This window comes from Cydia amplana, chromosome Z (genome assembly GCF_948474715.1).
Source record: "Cydia amplana chromosome Z, ilCydAmpl1.1, whole genome shotgun sequence".
In the NCBI taxonomy this organism is placed as follows: domain Eukaryota; kingdom Metazoa; phylum Arthropoda; class Insecta; order Lepidoptera; family Tortricidae; genus Cydia; species Cydia amplana.
Genome location: NC_086096.1, coordinates 18,014,427 through 18,029,598, shown reverse-complemented (window position 1 = coordinate 18,029,598; position 15,172 = coordinate 18,014,427). Strand labels below are relative to the sequence as shown.

Here is a 15,172-nt window from a genome sequence, read left to right as displayed (position 1 = left end):
CTTGTATATGTTTATACATACTCAAATATAGTACAGTCTCATAATTATGCATCTAAATTATTGTCAAGTACTTCATAATTTTACCCTTTATCTTATGAGACGCTGAACTATTTATTCCTTTTTTTAATCAAATTACTTCATGGAAAGGTACATTAACTGCTGCTGTAGTTAAGTTTCTCTGTAGTGAAATGTATAATTTCTTTGAGAAAAAAAAGAAGTTCTATAAATCTAACAAACACCTCTAGACCTTCCTCAAGAATCACTCTATTGATAGGTGAAATCCGCATGAAAATCCGTTCAGTAGTGTTTGAGTTTATCGCGAACAAACATACACACAAACAGACAGACGCGGCGAAGGACTTTGTTTTATATGGTGTAGTGATAGTGATTAAATATACGTAACGCTTATATTATAGATAGGGCAGTTATAACTTGTCCATAGTATTGAGCAACATTTCCATGTCCTGGTGGATGCCTCGCAGCAGGTCCTTCATCTGCCGCACAGAGTCCAGGATGTCTATGCTCTGCGTGTACGGGTTGTATCGGACACCGAAGTCACGCGGAATCGTGGACGCGTATTTACTATTAACAAAAACGTTATCATTTTAGTCATTTATCATATTAATTCGTATCATAATCATATTTTAAATATTTTCTTCTTTCATAAAATAACATCATTTTAGAAAAAAATATACTGCTTATAATAAAGATGTAGCCTGTCAAAACACACGTTCAACAATTGGAAATATTATATTTACAAACCAGTTCAAAATTGTATTTTATTGGAGTAGCTTAAGTAGCTTAAGCTGGAGTATTTTATCAAAACTAGTTTAAAATATTGAGTGTATAGTATAGCTACCCAAAATTTTTGTTCCCCGATATTTTTTGTTCCATTCGTGTTTTTCCCCACTTTTTTATTTTCCTATGCAGTTGTGTCACTATTAGGTTACTTTTTCGGACGCATGAATTTCTATACGTTTTTGTTGCTACGCTTATTTTATTCCATGCATTTTGTCTCCAAGTCCGTATCATCTCCATACCTATCATGTACCTGTAGAACCAAATCTCACTATTATTTTATCATATACTGTTATTCTGTCACACCAATTGACTGATAGTGAAATGGCGTATGAACCAAAAACTTAATGTCAAAAAATTATCAGTTATATACTTACATAGGTCTTCAGGTAGGTAGGAAGTACAGTCAGCGTCAAAGAATTAGTGGCAACCAAAGTACCTAAATATATCGGAACAGATCTTTATTTTTAGTTGTATGACGGTAGGTAAGGATGTTGGCCACTTGGATTGTTATCGAATATATTATGATGCTGACTGTATGTGAGGTTGTATGTTTAATTTGAAAACCAGGGATATTTTTGAGATATTCCAATTAAAATTTACAAAAATCAAATCACTATACGTATGAGTAGTCCGGCATTAGAGACTACCTGTCATTCTACATCAAAAAACACCATAAATAAATATAACAAATGTTTGTAATCGGTCATAGGTTATTTATGATAAACTTTAAAAATTTACATTAATATATAAATACAAAAACTAAAAATCTTAGTCATACCTACTTTACTTAAAAGTAAATCTTAACAACTAAACAATGGTAATAAATAAAAATAAAATAAAATAATGGTAATAAATTCTACAGGTACATGATAGGTATGGAGATAATACGGACTAGGAGACAAAATGCATGGAATAAAATAAGCGAAGCAACAAAATCGTATAGAAATTCATGCGTCCGAAAAAGTAACCTAATAGTGACACAACTGCATAGGAAAATAAAAAAGTGGGGAAAAACACGAATGGAACAATAAATATTGGGGAACAAAAATTTTGGGTACCTATACTATACACTCAAAATATTTTAGTTAGAACTAGTTTTGACTAGGAAAAACCCGTTTTTACTAGTTGAAACTAGTTTATCACGGTATTCTGCCAGAGTCGAAAGATAGTTGCGATGACGAGTGAAAATATCTACTCCCGAAATACGATAACTTACATCATTTTTTCCTTGGCATCTTCGAAGCTGTTAGCTACGAAGTAGACGGGCTGGTACTCCGTGATGGGGTACTTCTCCTCACCGGTGAGTTCGGGCTCGAAGTCGCGCAGCTCCGGCTTGCCCGACAGGCAGTACTGCAACTCGCCAAAGGACGACAACAGCCCCGCCCCGAACGCCTTCACCTTGCCTTCTTGTCGGCACAGACCGAACTCCACGGTAAACCAGAAGCACTGTCAATATAATTGTACATGTATCCATTTATTTAAATAAATCCCAACGACAGACAGCAAATAAAAAACCATGAATTAATTAATATACTAATCTGACCGTCTTTCCCATGAAGTAGATAAGTAAATGTCGAAGAAAGGGTTTAAAATTAGAAAATTAAAAAAATTATAACTATTTTGGAAAATAGCTGATACTGTTCAAACTACGGGATGGATTTTTATCAAATATAGCTAAGAACTACCGTAAGGAAACTAACTCGCTTTCACTTATAAAACCGCATTCATTTGAGAGCTACGATGCCACACCCATAGACAGACAGATAGACAATCAGACAGACAGGCAGACAGACATTAGCATCAAACATATATACCCTCTTTTTGCGTCAGGGATTAGAAATAGTTATTATAAAAACTGTTAAACTAACGGTGGCTAATCGCTCGATGTAGTCATCTGGAGCTCCGAGAGATGCTAAGCCGATTTCCTGCGAGAACTGAGCGAAGGCAGGATCAGCAAACAGCGGGGCGTGGCCGAGCAGCTCGTGGCATACGTCGGGCTCCGGCGTGTAGAGCGGCCGCGAGTGGTGGCGGATGTACTGCGTGCTGTGGAACACGCGGAACGCCAGGCCCGCAAGGAAGTCGCGCGACGACAGCAGCCCCGCTACTGGCCGCAGGGTGAAGCCGGTGCAGTCTGCAAGTAGGTAGGTACAAGCTGTTACGTGAGAAGTGAGAACTACCAGGCGTTTGTCACGGAACAGAGAAACGTACACTCCAATAAATTGCGCATAATGTAAACACAGACAGATTTTATTAGCATTTGACATATATAACACTTTTTCTTTCGATGGTTGGTTTAAATTAAATATTAATAACTAACAGATATATTTTGACTAAAAATTTATAAAAATAAACTGTTCTTAAAAAGTGCGATAATACGAAATCATAAAAGTAAATTGGTTTGTTTAGTATTTGCAATCTAGACACACGGCAGCGTGTCAAGCCAAGTTGACTAGAACTTGGCATTGGCACTCATATATTAGATACCTATCAATACTTTTGCCGGCGAAGTCAACAACAACGCATATTCTTAATGTTGAACTTAGCTCTTATATCACATTTATGTTTTTGATGGGATTTAACTTCATAGTAGGTATTTACAAATTTTACAATTAAGTTAAGGCAAAGGAAAACTGGTTCTTTATTATCTGAATAATTAACCTTTTAGGAAATTTGATACATCCTCCAATTGAGGAATGTTATCTTCTCTGTATCCGCAGTTCTCAATCAGCAAAGGGAACACGTGGTTGTGCTCCTTGCAGGCATGCGTCGGGTAGAGCTCAGTGAGCTTCCTGAATACCGCACTCCAAGTGGCGATCTCCTGCGGGCTGTAGTTCACGTGCGGTAGCGGCTGACCGTGCCGGTAGTTGTAAGCGATGTCGGCAAAGTACTTGCGCCGCGCGCGGTACTCGGGGTCCGTAAAGCCTGGGTGATCTGCATCTAACTCCGACCCGTACGAAAGAATTTGGTTGGCGAATCTGTCCAAGTCACGAATACGCCTAGGAAACCACGGCACAGCAGCTGTAACAAAAATACAAATGGCAGTTACTAATAAGTACTCGTACCTACATCGGCCTTTGGGTTATTCGATCTACAGAGATAATTTTAGTGTTGTATTGTAGCAAATTTAGTCGTCTTTAAAAACGCCCTGAAAAGTTACTATCTTAAACTAGTCTTATAGGGTTATAATCGCCCAAATCTAAAAGAAAACCGAGATTTTCGCGGTTTGTTAGATTTTTGACAAAGTTGTGGTCGGCGCTCGAGGTCTCAAACTTGGATTATTAATTGGGCCAACATCATAAATAAGTCTACAAAAAATTTGACGCAGAAGAGCCACGTTACAATATTCGAAAAATTTACTGGTTTATTAGGTATACTTAAAAACTTAAAATACGTACTTAAGGTGACGGTAGAGGTGGGTAAATTTTCAGATTTTGTCAATTTACCCCATTTCACACACAAGCGCACTTCACGCACACTACCTCACTTTACTGGGACAGGTCACTGACCCATCAAGTTTTTTTTTAAGATTGCGTTTTGAGTTTAGTGGCCTCCTTTTAGGAAAAGCGTTCCATTGAAAGAAGAAAGAGAAACAATACATTTAATCTTGCTTTCCTTGTCTGTTCATGTCACACGTGACGTGACGTATTTAAATTCTAATAATTCATTTGGTTGTTGACAATTTTCTACATTATGGCTTTGTCGAGATACGCGTTTTCTAAAGTTAAACCGAATAAAACCAGATGTCATTAAGTCAGATGTAAAATTTTATTTACTACTCTATACTACTTTTCATAAGGCTCAAAATCAATTAAATGAGAATTTAAATAAATAAAGTTCCGGCAGGGTGCAAAATTTAATTAAGGCGGACAAAATAAAATTTGAAGATATATGGAAACCGTGTTGGCTAATGTACCCCTAATATCTTTACCGATTTACTTTTATGTGGTATATTCGCCTTTTGTTTCACTATTAAATTAATACAATTAAAATAAAAAATATTATACCGGTATTCCACCGGTATTATTTCAGTGCTGAAGCGATTATCTTCGATCGTAGCCTTGATAATGTAGGTGTTGATAGTTACTTACGGCGGTAGGAGCGGCAATGAACCCCGTGCAGAGTAGAACGTGAGGTGCGTTGGGATAAGTGCATATATCTACTTATAATTCTTTGGCTGGTTGGTAACCCTCTATATTTTATTTTTTGTTTTACTGTTATTAGGTTAAGGGAGTTTTAGGGAGTGAAAAAGAAATGATTTTCGTTTTATGCGCTCGCGTGATTGCCGATGGATTATAATTAGACAAAAGAACTTGTTTTCCACGCATCGAATGTAGATCCGTATGACACTTCCTCCAAGTCTTCTCCAATAATGTTTATACCGTATTTTAATTACCTACCTTAAATGTTACATTTCTAAATATTTTTTTTGTGCTATACATACTTCAAAAAAATCGCTGGAGGCCTAGCGGTAAGAGCGTGCGAATTGCAATTCCGGCTCGTACCAATGAGTTTTACGGAACTTATGTACGAAATATCATTTGATATTTACCAGTCGCTTTTCGGTGAAGGAAAACATCGTGAGAAAACCGGACTAATCCCAATAAGAGCCTAGTTTACCCCCTATGGGTTGGAAGGTCAGATGGCAGTCGCTTTCATAAAAATTAGTGCCCACGCCAATTTATGGGATTAATTGCCAAGCAGACCCCAGGCTCCCATGAGCCGTGTCAAAATGCCGGGACAACGCGAGGAAGATGATGATGATGTGACACATACTTCCAAAAAATCTACAAATATTTTACGTGACAACTGCTTATAAGTAAATATTATGTAGGTACACTTATAAAGTATAAAGTAGAAAATATCTTATAGGTACATAATATAAAAACCGAGCATGTACGAGTAGGATTCACTATGGGTTCCACAGTTACACATTTTTATTGCATATTTTTTGTTTAAGACCAACTCACCTATTATAGGACATAGGTCTTCCATTAATCTTTTGGCGTTGAACTATTTTTTGTATATGTATTTATGTAATACAATTCTGAGTTAGGTTATGGTACATTTTTGCTCACCTACTTATAATTATGTCTGATATGTCACATGATACCAAAAATCGCCGCAAAGTTAAAAGTTCATTTATTTACGTTACTCATCTTCGGATCACCGACTTACTACTTCCTTACTTGACATATGTGTACTAAATTTCAATTGAACTAGTCCAGTAGTTACGGTGAAAATTGGCTTTAACAAAATGGCAGACACACAAGTGATCTTATAAGGGAGATTATTTTCCTTGAGTGAATGGTGTGCATTTACCCCAATGCACCTCACGTTCCACGCGGCGCGGCGTAATCTGGCCCCTATTTCACCACGGTGACAGGTACGACAAAAACATCACTGTTATTGACGCCATAGGCATCCATGGACTACAGTTACCGCTAACACTGATTTAAACTTTCACGATTTTTATACATTATTAAATTGTACAACGGAACCGCAAAACGTTCAAGCGGATAAACAAGACCAAGTGCGGGTAGTTCGAAAAACTCGCGCGGTTAGAAGATGCTGATGTCAACTTAAGCCAGTCTTCTCCGAGACCACGGGGACAACGCCGTCCTCGAAACGTCGGAGGTAAATCTTAAAACTTAGATACGCGATTAAGTCCCGTTGTACAATTTAATAATACAGTTACCGCTTACCATCGGGCGGGCCGTATTCGTGTTTGCCACCGTCATTGTACCTATTATAAAAAAAATTATTATATCGGATAAAACAGACATTTCTCTCGCGAAAAAATCTTGTGACAATTGTCACAAGATTTTTCAAAGAATTTTCGGTAAGTCTTGACAGGAAATGAGTTCTGTGTCGCAATTTCGATACAGTTGCCGTGTTTCTTGTGACAATTGTCATTAGCTTCGCAAAATAAGAATTTTTTAGTGGCAATATAATGGAGTTTATTTATTTATTAAAATGTTGGTGGCAAACAAGCACATCGCCCGTCCGATGGTAAGCGGTTACCGTAGCCTATGGAGGCCTGTGACGTCAGCAACAGTGATGTCCACAACTGTCGCACCTGTCACCGTGGTCGTGGTGAAATAGGGGCCAGTAAGTACCTAATAATCGCAGTGGTCTTAAGTGTCACAGACCCTACTGGCGCTTAAGTCCTTTATGACAATTTCTGCCTATTTTAAATTGTTCAAAAAAAAAAGAAACCGAATAATTATATCGGACTACCGAATTTTCACGAGAATCAGTTGAGAAATGTGATATGCAAAGGAGAAGAATTCGGACATACGAAAGCATTTTTGCCCAAGTTGAAACGGAGACCTTCGCCAACGCTCGGTCAATGATGGTTTAGGTACAGCTAGCTGCAGAGAAAAGGTACCACCCCTGCATACAATTATCTATCTGGTCGTACCTTTTCTCTGCAGCTGACTGTACACCTATAAAAATGGTTGTCCCTGCTGTAATTTTATACCGGTACCGTACTTTGTATTTCAACCGGTATAGTTTTACCTTCAAAACGAACCGGTATTGATAAATAATAACGGTACCATACCGCTTATATCGTAAAGAAAGCATGATGCAGTCTCTGCTTTGCACAATTATTGTGTGGACAAAATTCTTATAATCACCGAAACATACATACCTACGCACATAATGTCATTGAAATAAAACATTGTTATTTTATAGTAAATTTATATAATACTCGATATATACACATAACAATAACCAGACCGCAGCGGTATTAGCCTGTAAGCTTCATCTCTTGTCTCCAAATCCGCAAAAACTAGTTAGTACTAAATGCTGGTCTTGCTGTTATTTTATTCTTGAAGATTATGGCTTGTTTCTTGATTATTGAGAACAGCACGTAATCGCACACATATAGACGGAACGAACGGCAACAAAGTAGGTGTAGACACTAAGACTTTCAGGTATTAAACGAATTACGCTTCGTATTAATAGGTAAGTAATATTTAAATGAATATATAATATTCTCTAACGTAAATACAAGATTACAATTGACATCAAATGTCATTGACGTACAGAAGTCATATACTTTTTTTAATGACGCAAAATTGATACCAGCATAATGAAAATCAATCCCAATCAGTAAAACGAGTCTTTAAACTTTTTTCATTTTAAGCGGGTTTTGAAGGAACAAGTTACTTAAATTCAATTGTAATCGTATTGTTTTAGGATAGTTTACTGCTGTTTTCGATCGTTACGACCTGTAAATAACAACAAATCAAATTTTAAATAAATTTATTTACCCTATTTTTTGAAATACAATTTATCTACTGGTATACATTTTCGTATGCGTATATGATGAAATGTCTAAATAATGTCAAAAACGAGCTACGACGACGTACACGTCTGCTTCGATCCAAGGCCAGCGGCCATCTGACTCGAAGAAGAATTTTGAGTGATGTCGTCAATGTATGGAAATTGTACGAAAGTTTACATTTGGGATTGAATTTCTGTGTTGTATTTGTGAGTAAAAATATAAGTAGATAATAATTTGCTAGTTTAGTTATCTAGCTTTCAAAATCACACAACAACTCAATTACTGTTAAAGGCAAAACTGTAATGCGTGTTGCTCAAACGGAACTCCATATTTTGATTTTTGGATACTTTTAGTGTCGATTTGTAGAGAATTACAGCAAATAAAAAATATTATGCCGTGAAGAGCCGGTACACGGCTTCTTCGTGAACAAATTTACGTATAATTTAATGCAGTTATTAAACATTTCTTGAACAAATTGATTGTACAAAGTGAGCTCTAAATCGAAAACGTCATATACCGTCCCCATAATTACTTACATCTATTGTCCTTGTAATTTCTGGAAATGATGTTAAGGTAGCCCACGTTCTTTTTAAGGTCTTCTAAGGCAGCCCCAAAGTCGCCGGTGCCATGCTCGCACTCCACCATAAACTCGTACCCCGGCCGCCTGGCCGAAGACCGGGACTCAATGTGGCTGAGGTTCACACCATGAGAAGAAAATATGCTTAAAAACTTGGCCAAGCAACCAGCTTGGTCGGGTGATTCAGCAGAAAATAATAACCACGTAGACTTGGCCGAATCACGACCCTCTTTTATGTAGTTTCCACCGTGCATCAATTTTGGCTGAAAAAAAATGGTAAATTAACACATTGGCTGCGTTACGGGAAGCATTTGGCCGTATTTGACTTTCCGCTGGTGCGGCAGCTATCTGCGCTTGTCTTACCCCCGGTGCGGCGGTGATTTTTCTATGTTCTCATGTGAGTAAGAAAAAGATGACTATACTTCCGATATTCTTACTTCAAGTATATTCTATTTTAAAAGAAAAAATGTACGGGAAATATTTTTGCGTAACGCACTGAAAGGTATTTTTTTTTCTTTAGCGCGGCACTGGTACTATTTGTCCGTACTCCATCACCCCGTACCGCACCGAAAGACGGGTACGCAGCGCTCAGATTGGTCATAGTGCTGCGCATTGTTCACGTATCCGTGTCGATACGACATTTTATTAATGTGACAATTTAAGATTATGACATTTAATGATATTTATGACTTTTGATCTATGATTTTTTCCACTTTTCAATTTATTCTAAGCTTAATAGCATCATTCGCAGACGTTTCTGCTTGTTAAAAATTAAAATTATGACATCTATATTGAAAATTACCTACTCTAAAAGTCCGACCGCTTTTTATAATTATATGGGGATGAATAATATTTGTTTTGAACACGTACAGACACGATGACGATAATAAATATTTTGTCGATTATAAAAGTCGTTATCGATTCTTTAGTATCCCATCACTAGTGTTATATACGGCCTGTGCGGCAAAGGAAGTATATTCCCGTAAAATTAAGGGTTTTGAAAAATGCCTATATCTTTTGGAATTTTATTCAGATCCGCGGGCGACGGCAGCTGTATATACACAAGGATATAGTCTATTGATCAGAATGACCTTTAGTCCAAATCGCTAATATTCCAGGTCTGTAGAGACCTTCAAAGTCAGGACATGGTACGGGAAAATGTAGGTCGTGCCGCAAATTTGGCTTTCTCAATACGGGAAGTATATGACTCGTAAAGCACTGGCAGTAAGTTTGGGTTTTGCGCTGCCGCACCGAATGTGTTAAGTAGGTACAAGTGTGGATGAATATCAAAATTGCCTCATGTATGCCTAATTAGTGGAACAAATTTTAAAACGTAGGAGCGAAAGGAGTCCATTAGAATAAGGAAAAACTACATTTTTTACGTGGCTTCTATTTATAATTATGATGAATGTCAGCCTGTCATAAATTACGAACTTCTCATTGATAACGTATAACGTATCACCCTATAAAATAATGAATTCAGGTTACATCAGGAATTAGTAACGAGATAACCTCCAACCCCAGTTTCTCTCCGTGTTTAATTCAGAGCATTGACGACATAAGTACTTATATTATACTGTAATAGTACATTATACTGTAATAGTACATTACGATACAAGTGCGAAGAGTAGGAAATTCGCAACGAGTGGCGATAAATTGAAACACGACCGAAGGGAGTGTTTTAAATCGACACGTACATCTCGGTCACGCTTACGCTCAGTGAGAGTGAGAGAAGAAAACGAACCTACGGGGCCTTAACAAATAACGAGACATCTACGGAGTACACTAACACAAAATGTAAAATTCTCGGACGAGGACGTACCTACACATTGGTAAAATTTCCAAGTATATTTTAATTTTAATCTTTAATAAATAATAATCACTATTTATTTCTTTTTCGTTTACTGTTCTTCTTTTTTTACTATTATTTTATATGTATACAAAAGTCAGTCACTCCCTTAGGCCTTGGCGTTGCAATTTGCCTCGCTTGCGAATTGCAACAAAATGCTGAGACAAGGCATTTTCATTACTGCACACATTGCTGGACCCAAAAACCTAATAATAATAATTTTCTGTTACATAAATTTACTCATCGGTTATTTTTGTTTTAATGTTTTTATTTTTATCTTATTTATTCATACTCTTGTCCTGTGTATGCTCTGTATGTATGTAATGTATGTATAATCTTTCTTTCTATAATGTAGGTATAACTCAATTGTCAACACATAAAAAAAATTGTTTAACTTTACTTAATTACTCATGTCGATAATTATACAAAAACAAAGTAATAATATAATGTTTTGCATCAATTTGTTATGTTTATATTCAGTCAATTTGTGATAACTGTAAAAAGTATATGTACTAAGGTCAAAGATATGTATATTGTAAATATTTCTAGCACGAGTGCTGATTAGATAGAACACTTAGCCATTTGCAGGCTAGAGGTCTTTAAAAAGGCCTTCCATTCCAAATGGTATTTTGAACCTATATATTTTGTACTTTGTGCTTGTTTTGGATATTTCGAATCGCGGCTAGATGAAGATGATATAAGTAGTTAATTACATAAAAAACTGCTTAGTTCTAATTTTTGGGTTAATTTCTTGTTGTTAACCGCCTTATTTCACAGCCTTATCAATAACTAATTTATTCCCATGTACGGTCTCTATACCTTGACATGTAACCAAGCCATATGATAATAAATAACCTAGATCAAAAAAATAAGTAATACAGTCCCATCTAGCAGAAATCACTAAGATTTGCATGCAAGTAGATTAAAATACAGGTACAAAAAAAATTGAGAGGAAACAAATTAAGTATAACTAGCAAATTCTATATCTACATATTGTGTTATTTCGCGTCTTGTACCTTAGATTTGCTTTGTTTGCTTAGTTTGGATTATGTTTGCTTAGTTTGCCAATTATCAACTAACTAGGATTCAACCTTCTTGAATATACGATAATGAGTGAAATGTATGGTAATGATGCTTCTAAATGTTTATTAACGGATTTATTTACACATCGAGAAAAAAGGGAAATAAATTGAGCGCTGGGAGTTGTTCAATAAGTTCAATTGGAGTTCACAACATTTATACGTTACGAGTCGTCAGTGCAGTCTGAGCATATAATATGATAATTTAAGTAGGACTTATATGGATCATAATTTAATTACATCTGGATTTTTAGTAGTGAGCGATATAACAAGTTTATTAATTTAATTAATGTTCAATAAAAGCGGAATACTTAAAGTAAAAACATGACAAATAATAAAGAAACAACACCAGTTATGTGTGTGTGGAGGTACGTATCTAATTTACCGCCCTAGTGTCCAAAATTTAAAGGGCCATAATGTACTGTAAAACGTTACGTATACAATACACGTGCGAAAAGGTAATTCGCAACTCGTGTCGATTTAAAACACTCCCTTCGGTCATGTTTCAATTTATCGTCACTCGTTGCGAATTTCCTACTTTTCGCACTTGTATCGTAATGTACTATTTCATTTCTGTTGTCTCCTGGCTGACACCACTATAAAAGAGTTGATCTATCCAAAAAGTAAAATATCCGCTGCTGAATTTTATTATTTTATTAAGAATCTCGGATATACCTACGTGGTAAAAGGAGCTTTTTTTAATAATGAATTTCGCACCTAATTGAAATAAATATATAAAAATATGCTGATTAAGCTTAGCCACTTACCTTGTCTGGCGGCGAAGACGACAGATTGTCTTCATTTTGGGGAGCTTTGGATACCTCCATTTTGAAAGTGTAATGTGCGAGCGCAAGTGTTTCCTCGCGAGCAGCTACGCAAACAACCGGCTAGCACTCGCGCGCAGCTTTTATGTCGCCTGTACCGTGACGTCATCTCGATAAAAGATAAAAGCCACTTAAAACACACATCACCCTAGTGCATAGTTGATTAAGGGACGGTTGCACCCAAGCGTCTGTCATCGTTAAAGCGGTCGCTAAAATTTACTGTATGAGAAGTTTCTTAGTTCACTGCTGAGTGACGTTGATCGGTCCGTTAATTGCAGTTGGTACAACTGGTCTTAATCATGCAGTGAAATCGTTAAATACTCGTACGAATTAAATAGGTACGACTTCATTTGTTACCTAATTACCTAACTGGTCATAGAGGAATTTTATAAACTGGGCGTTAAAAACATGTTCAGATTTTCTAGTTATTATATCCAACCATACAAGTCGCTAAAGGTTATCTAAATATAAAAAGGTACCGCGTCCAAACGTACTTACACGGACCGAGCTCGTTGGCCTCGACATATCTACGCCTCAAATTAACTCTGGTCGATGCAACAAGCGTTTGGAGTTGCGTTACTTGATGTCTTATTTTCCTTCAAATAAACACTGTACTCAGTTTTACATATTCTGTTTGATTTCAAATAAATAAACATAATATGTTTTTTTTTACTTTGGGCTCTTGAACTGTACAGGTAAAACTGAACGAGTGTGACGTTCGCCTGTGCAGGTCTCAGTTGTCCAGTGCTCGCGGGTAGATTGCGATTGCATGAAAATTTCTGGTAATTGGAATGAAACGCTAGTTGAATAAAAACTTATTACAAAAAAAGCGGCCATGTGCGAGTCGGACTCGCCCATGAAGGGTTCCGTATTTAGGCGATTTATGACGTATAAAAAAACTACTTACTAGATGTCGTTCAAACCAATTTTCGGTGGAAGTTTACATGGTAATGTACATCATATATTTTTTTTAGTTTTATCATTCTCTTATTTTAGAAGTTACAGGGGGGACGGACACATTTTACCACTTTGGAAGTGTCTCTGTTTAGAAAAAAATGATATTAGAAACCTCAATATCATTTTTGAAGACCTATCCATAGATACCCCACACGTATGGGTTTGATGAAAAAAAAATTTTTGAGTTTCAGTTCGAAGTATGGGGAACCCCAAAAATTTATTGTTTTTTTTTCTATTTTTGTGTGAAAATCTTAATGCGGTTCACAGAATACATCTACTTACCAAGTTTCAACAGTATAGTTCTTATAGTTTCGGAGAAAAGTGGCTGTGACATACGGACGGACAGACAGACGGACAGACGGACAGACAGACAGACAGACATGACGAATCTATAAGGGTTCCGTTTTTTGCCATTTAGCTACGGAACCCTAAAAAACCGACTTCAAAAACGATGAATTAAAATATTATTCTTTTTAGGGTTCCGTATTTAAGTAAGTATATGCGTTACCAACTGATATGTTTGAAGTTGAAAGCGCGCATGATAGAAATGCTATGAGAAAGCAATGTTAGGTAAAACTGTTAAATTTCTCATGAGAAGATGTAGCGGTTATCATAAAATAAAAGTGTTCTGCTTTTTAATATAGGGCGTCATTATTGTTAAATGGTGCTAACTGTACCTATTTTGTGAGTATAGTCATTGCCGTCATTAGGCAAAAACAGCTCACCACTACTACGTTCTATTTACACAAACTGCAACAAACTATTCGATTATTACATTAAACAATAACATCCAACATCCACATCCATATTGTAAACAATCTCCTCCACGCAAAAAATATCTGCCCGATACCTATATTACACGATATAGCAACATGGCCTGTTGGCACCATTATTGTTTGGGCTATTACGTAACTACGTCGAAAATTTACGTATCTAAAACGTACATTACGTAAAACGTTGTACGATACACGTGCGAATAGGTAATTCGCAACTCGTGTTGATTTAAAACACGTGCCGAGTGCGGGTATGTAGTTCGAAAAACTGGCGAGCCTAGAAATATGTTGATGTCAACTTTAGCCAGTCTTCTCCGTGACCACAGGTACAACGCCGTCCCCGAAACGTAGGAGGTAAATTTAAAACTTAATTTTTTTGCGATTAAGTCTCGTTCGTTGTGAATAAATATTAATCAATTTCCTGCTTATAAATAGTGTGCGGCAGGGACACAAAATTTCATATCAGCAATCAAAAACTGCCTTGCGTGCAAAAAGTGTTTATGGCATGGCACCCAAATTGTATAATAAGCTACCTAAATTAATAAGAGAATCCGAAATGCCTTTATTTAAGAAATATTTGTTGGACTTTCTGGTACAAAACGCTTTTTACTCATTGAAAGAATTTTTAGACTATATGCCGCATATTTTATAGTATAATGTAGTATTTAAATATCGTGACTGTATTACTTTCGCATGCTGCATGGTAGGTCATAAGAATCTAGTCATAGTTATAGGTAGTATTCAATATTTCTATGCCTATTCAGGCAGGATGTGCTGTTCAAAAATTGTTTTTTACATCTTTATTGTACCACATTCAAGAAATAAATAAATGATTATGATTATGATTATAATAATGAGTAAAAATCGTGAAAGTTTAAATCAGTGTAATACTTAAATACATAGAACCATCCATAAATCAGGAAAATACCTGTGAAAAAAACACAAATAAAATTTCCTTACCGGGATTCGAGCCCGGGACCTCCTGCCTCGTAGTCATGGTCACCATACCGACTAGGCTATG

The 15,172-nt window shown here is 36.4% G+C and overlaps 1 protein-coding gene across 1 annotated transcript; it reads right to left on the bottom strand.

Moving 5' to 3' along the window:
- Positions 1-402: 402 nt before the first annotated feature.
- Positions 403-12,515, bottom strand: LOC134661883 (protein henna). The gene is made up of 6 exons (XM_063518109.1): positions 12,365-12,515; positions 8,629-8,932; positions 3,460-3,819; positions 2,670-2,932; positions 2,018-2,247; positions 403-582 (listed from the first exon to the last, which is right to left on the bottom strand). Exons 1-6 carry the CDS (start codon positions 12,422-12,424, stop codon positions 426-428), a joined length of 1,374 nt encoding a protein of 457 aa, XP_063374179.1. The 5' UTR covers positions 12,425-12,515; the 3' UTR covers positions 403-425.
- Positions 12,516-15,172: the final 2,657 nt, after the last annotated feature.